General features: G+C 42.1%; 1 protein-coding gene across 1 annotated transcript; it reads right to left on the bottom strand.

Annotated features, from left to right (window-relative positions):
- Positions 1-1,369: 1,369 nt before the first annotated feature.
- Positions 1,370-2,535, bottom strand: LOC115402053 (uncharacterized). Its single transcript, XM_030110476.1, has 4 exons — positions 2,482-2,535; positions 2,355-2,407; positions 2,092-2,277; positions 1,370-1,996 (listed from the first exon to the last, which is right to left on the bottom strand). Exons 1-4 carry the CDS (start codon positions 2,502-2,504, stop codon positions 1,461-1,463), a joined length of 798 nt encoding a protein of 265 aa, XP_029966336.1. The 5' UTR covers positions 2,505-2,535; the 3' UTR covers positions 1,370-1,460.
- Between the last annotated feature and the right edge of the window lie 2,944 nt (positions 2,536-5,479).

Below are 5,479 nucleotides of genomic sequence, written 5' to 3'. Positions count from 1 at the left end.
GATACTTTTCCTATAATAAGTACCTTGTTTAGTCCTGCAGGAGGCAACAAAATGGCATGATCACCACAGGAACACTTGAGACAAATTAAATGACAAACACACATATGCAGTTTGATCATAGAATATGAATAGCTAAAGGGGACGTCTGCAAAAATAACTATGCAAATTTGTGATTTATTCAGAATAATTTGTAATTAATATTGCTCACTTTACTTCATTTTTTCTATTTGAAAGTTCCAGCAGCACTGCAGCAATTCAGGGAAGAACGCATTTACACAGTAGTTTTTTGAAAACGATGTCTGTTTACACGGCGACGACAGCAATGCTGAAAATTTAGTTTTCAATTAGGGCTACTAGTGGCTGCTGTTTGTTTTTGCACGATAAACAAACGGGAGACAATCATGTGAACAGAAGAAAGTTGTATACGAGTCGTTTTCTGGAGCATTTACTTCTAGAATTATTAACTTGACTGTCAGTCTTGGTTACCAAGGCAGCATGATCTTATTTTGAGTCAACGCTGGATTTTGTTTATTGTTGAAGCTTCAAGTCCACTTTTGAGAATGAACTAACACTTAATAGGGAAGCATTTTGAATCACCATAATCTAACTGCAGGAAAATGACAAATGACTTGGTGTATGTCAGCCCATGATGATCATTCAATACCTCCATGTGATCTTGTCTGCTGCAGCCCCCCTACATTAGGTTGAGTGAAGAACCACACTCAGTTGCAGAGTTTTCCTTTCCCAGTTTTGATTGTCATTTTTCTCCCCACTTTATTTTTAAATAAGTAAACCTGGTGTTTGTTTAAAGACATGGCAAATAGTTTAATATTGCCTCAAGGCTTGATGGTAAACAACTGCAGACTTTCCCATTTGTCGTCCTGTTCTTTAAGTTATGCACACACCATCAGACATCTAACATCAAAGCAAAGGACAGAATATCACTCATATGGCAAATTAATGTTTTATAGTGAAAAGTGGATTTTTTAGTGGAGTGCGAGGCAAGATTTGAATTTATTCCCCAGTTCATGTCCTGCATAGTAACATTTGAAGATTAACTTTTCCTTCCCTAAACAGGAAATTTTGATTCAGCCAGGCCATTAGCAGCTGCAAGCTTGAGATGAATACCAACAACAGTAGAGAAGTCAATATGAGACATATCACTCAAGCTTGATTGAACAAATTAATACTCGTGTGTGAAAGGCAGGAACTCCACATACTCCAGCCTTGGCTGCATTATCCATTGAAAGTTTTGACTGCATCCCTTCAGTTTAGGATAACGCTTTATAGACTAAACCATCGATACAGCAGCTGACTGCCAACACCTCGAAGTACAACACATTCCCAATAGTTTCTTCAAGTCGTTTTATTTACATCAAATGCATCTTTAGAGGAAGAGGACCACTGATCAGACCGCACCAAGTGTAACATTCTGTAGAGTCATTTATCCACCGAGGTGCTCAGGGCCAAAGCCCAGTCTGCTGCTTCACAGGGGGAACGGCCTTCACTTGCTGACCGTCACTGTCACGGGGAAGGTAGTACTTGTTGTAATGAGTATCGTGCCAGAAGTCCTTGCCCTGCTCGAAGTTGCTGCTGAAGTGAGACACCGTGCCTGGAGGATACTGGCCCGTCAGGAACAGGAAGTCGTAGTAAGGATACACGCTGTAGTAGTCTGGGTTGAGCAGCGCGAGGCCCGTGGCAGCGTCCAGGATGACCGGTCCAGGCAGAGATCCACCACCAGGTGACGGAGCCGCGGCTCCCTGGCTTTCCGTTTCAGTGTCGTAGTTGCCATGTTCGAAGGTGTTCTGTATATGGGACAATTCACCTGGCTGGTACTGCACAGGAGGACCTGCAGGCTCGGAGTCGTGGCTGTGGGATAGAGAGCTGCCTGCTCCCACTCCTCCAGCTGCTGTTCCTCCTCCACCCATCCCAGGAGCAGCTTGAGAGCTATCCACATCAGAAAGAGGGCTAGGTGGTTCCTTCAGCCACTCGACATCTGAGAACGGAGGATGCAGGTGGTTATGCATGCAGCAGAATGACAGAAGGCACCGGAGAGCTACACGTTTATCTAACCGTTCCATCATTAGCTACCTTGGGTTGCAGCTGGTCCTGCGTTGGGCAAAACGGGTCCCACAGGATAACGGCCTGCACCTCCTGAATACGCAGGAGCAGCACCAGCGTTGGGTCCAAATGAACTGACTGGTCCACGCCCAACACCGGGCTGGGAGAAGGTTAGCCCATGTGCTGCACCAGCGCCGGGGTTTGTATCAGAACCATCTTGAGATCCAAAACCTAGATGAGAAGTCATTAGTGCCAGTTCACTGCTCAGAAACTGAAGCTCAAGTTAAAAGCACCTTTCTTGGTCGGGTAGCAGTAGCTTGTACCCAGGATCAAGATGAAGAAAATTCTATTCACAGATAAGAGAGGCTCAGATTAACAGCAATCCTATAAAACAGAAGGTGCGCACACCTTTCCACTTACCCTGCAGAAACGTAACCAGCCATCTTATTCTAAGAGCAACTCTAGGGGTAGTCTCACTGTGGAAGTGGATCTTAAAAGGCCACAGTAGCCTGCCCTGACCAATCAGAACGCAACGACTCAACGACACACAGCTGCAGATCATTCATGTTGATGAAGGTGGCTCCTCTGGGTGAGAAACGTCAGTGTGTGTTGCCTGAATTCTACAAAACAGCAAAACTAGTTAATTTTGTGTTTTGCCTTGATGTAGTATCATGTGATTTTTGTTTTTGTCAGAAACTGTATGTTACTACTCAAGCAATTTTTTCTGTGCAGACAATGTTTGATCTAACATAAGTATCATATTTTAAACATCTCCAAGATGTTTACTGGGGATGTCACAATAGTAGGCAACTAAAATCATCACAATATTATCAGCTGAAACCTAAATTGAAGAAATTGTGGGTTATATTATACAATCTGCTCGCAAAAGTGCAACAATACACTCTACATCTACCTTAAGCTGTCTTGTTTGCATCTGCGTTTGATTGAAATCCCTTCATCGGCGCTGTTTCGGGTCAGGAGAGACGGTTTATTAGATAATATTTCAGGTTAAGGTGGATGAACGGGTATTTTAGCCAAATTCGCTTTTCATCGAACTCCTGACCCAGTTTAACCAACCAGCCTGAAAGACTCCCAGACAGACAACGTCACTCTGTTTGCATTACAGTCTGTAATCGCTGGACACCTGCAACACCTCCAGTTACTCCCGTTTTATAATTGAACATATAAACTCACACTCTGTGTGGATGTTGATGTAAAATGGGGTGGGGAGGAAGACAGCAAATCTCATTTGGAAATTATATAACTTTGACCCACATATAGTTTGAAAGATTGCAAATGACTCTGGCTATAGACATACTAGTTTATGATTTAATGCTTAAGAAAAAGAGCTGACCGTCTGAAAGTCAGGACTGGCGTAATGAGAAGCCTGCATGCTATGTTCAGGAACAGAAAAAAAAAAAAAAGGTTCATACAAAAAACATGCACTAAAACATGCTCCACTCATTCTGCAAATTTGTAAAAACTATTCCTTCTGCATACATTGCAAGTAGCCCTCGGGTTTTAAAAGGCTGTTGACTTTGGACCTGACCTTTTTCCAGAGCTGTGACAATCACATGGATTGTTGTCACTGCTCCACCCCCTATGCTGCACAACATTAACGGCACAACAACAAATCGGCGCCTATTGAGGCACATTAGCTGTAAGTTTTTCCAGGTATTTTTACATTGTTCAGGTCATGCTGTATATATATATATATATATATATATATATATATATATATATATATATATAGATATAGATATAGATATATACATATAAATGCATCCAGTTCAATTTTTTTCCATTGTTTCTATAAAAATATTTCATTTTCGAATGATACTTTTACTGTAAATACTTCAACTTACTTTTGTGACAAATGAATTAAATGTACATTCATCTTCAAAGACACACACACACAAAAAAACAACAACTTTAAAATCAAGATGGCTTTGCAGGAATCATTTCTGTCAGTGTTATCTGAAAAGTTTGAATTTACTTCCTTTTTATTCAGTGTGACCAGTCCACTGTGTTCAAAAAATATTCATAGCACTATTTTCACAAGTCAAGATATAGTAAAGTGCATTTCTGAAAAGCAACACTTACAGCTACATGACTGCAGATTTGTATCGCAAAATAAATAAATACAGGGGGAAACTTTGACCCGAGCGGCACATCCAGTGGAAAGCGACTATACGAGGAGTCTCAATGTGTTTGATAGAGCACATCCCTTCATTAAGATCTCACTCCTCTATACCCAGCTTGAGACTGTGCCAAATGTGCCGTGGCTCTGCATTGTGACAATTTCCGGCTCTTCAGATGTGTATTTCCTGGCTTTCTAATCAGAATGCTATTTTGTATCTCAAAAGGGGCTCCATTCAGCCCAGCATTAACAGCCCTCGTCTGTGATAATGTGGATGCTTCGGGCCATAGGCCACCAGCTGCATCCACTTGTCAGCCTTTGGTACAGATGCCCTGTCTGTCTGCTGTGCGAATGAAACTCGCGGACTAAATTGGCACTTATTGTGCTGAATGATTTTACGTACGCATCTTAATGTGCCTCATCCAATTCCTTAACTTACTTTAATTTTATCTGCTGACAGCCACCCTAAATTTTTTAAATGGTGTAAATGAAAAGCTCCCGTCTCTCTTATAACGTGTGTTTTCGAGTAGCCAGTGGAGACCAAACAGAAACGCTATGGATCTTTGGATTAAACTCAAATACTCTCTGGCAATTTATCCAAAAATCTGCTGGATTTTCTGTGCATCATATTAGTTTCTCATACAAATCAAATGAAGAGAACTCAATTATGATGGATCAATAATTCAGCATTCTCAATTATGCTTTAATTGTCAGAAGCAATATCATCCAATCTTATTGTGTGGATAGGTGTTGTTGCTCTGCAGAGCTTTAGCTGATTGTTTATATGAGATTAGGCCGGTGTATCAAGGAAAAGATCAGGCAATGTCACAGAGCCTTGGATAGCCGGCAAGTGACACGTGCACAGACACACTCCGGCACACGCGCGGATACACTCCGGAGCACACACAAACACACACACTCACACATGCACACACTTAATGACACAAACACATAACATAAAGCCAAATGCTGCCACTAAAATTTGCATGGTGCTCAGTAATGCATTAGTGAACATCACTTGGCAATCTGTTCATACGGGCTTAATTGGATTTTAATACCGCCTCTGATCTTGTTTTCTAATTAACGGCGGTGGCTGGCAACCAAGCAGAACCATGCACCCAGCAACACCTTTGATCCCGGCCATATGGAGTTCCTCCAAGCACGCCGGGGATGTAAAAATCCCTCACCTAGACGTGGGCGAACAACAGGCCCCCGAATCAAAATGGATGGGGTGAGGAGAATGAAGGAGGGTGGAGAATGGAGGAGTGTGGCAAAGGG

Source organism: Salarias fasciatus, chromosome 15, assembly GCF_902148845.1.
Source record: "Salarias fasciatus chromosome 15, fSalaFa1.1, whole genome shotgun sequence".
Lineage (NCBI taxonomy): Eukaryota > Metazoa > Chordata > Actinopteri > Blenniiformes > Blenniidae > Salarias > Salarias fasciatus.
This window is presented reverse-complemented; position numbering and strand designations above follow the sequence as displayed.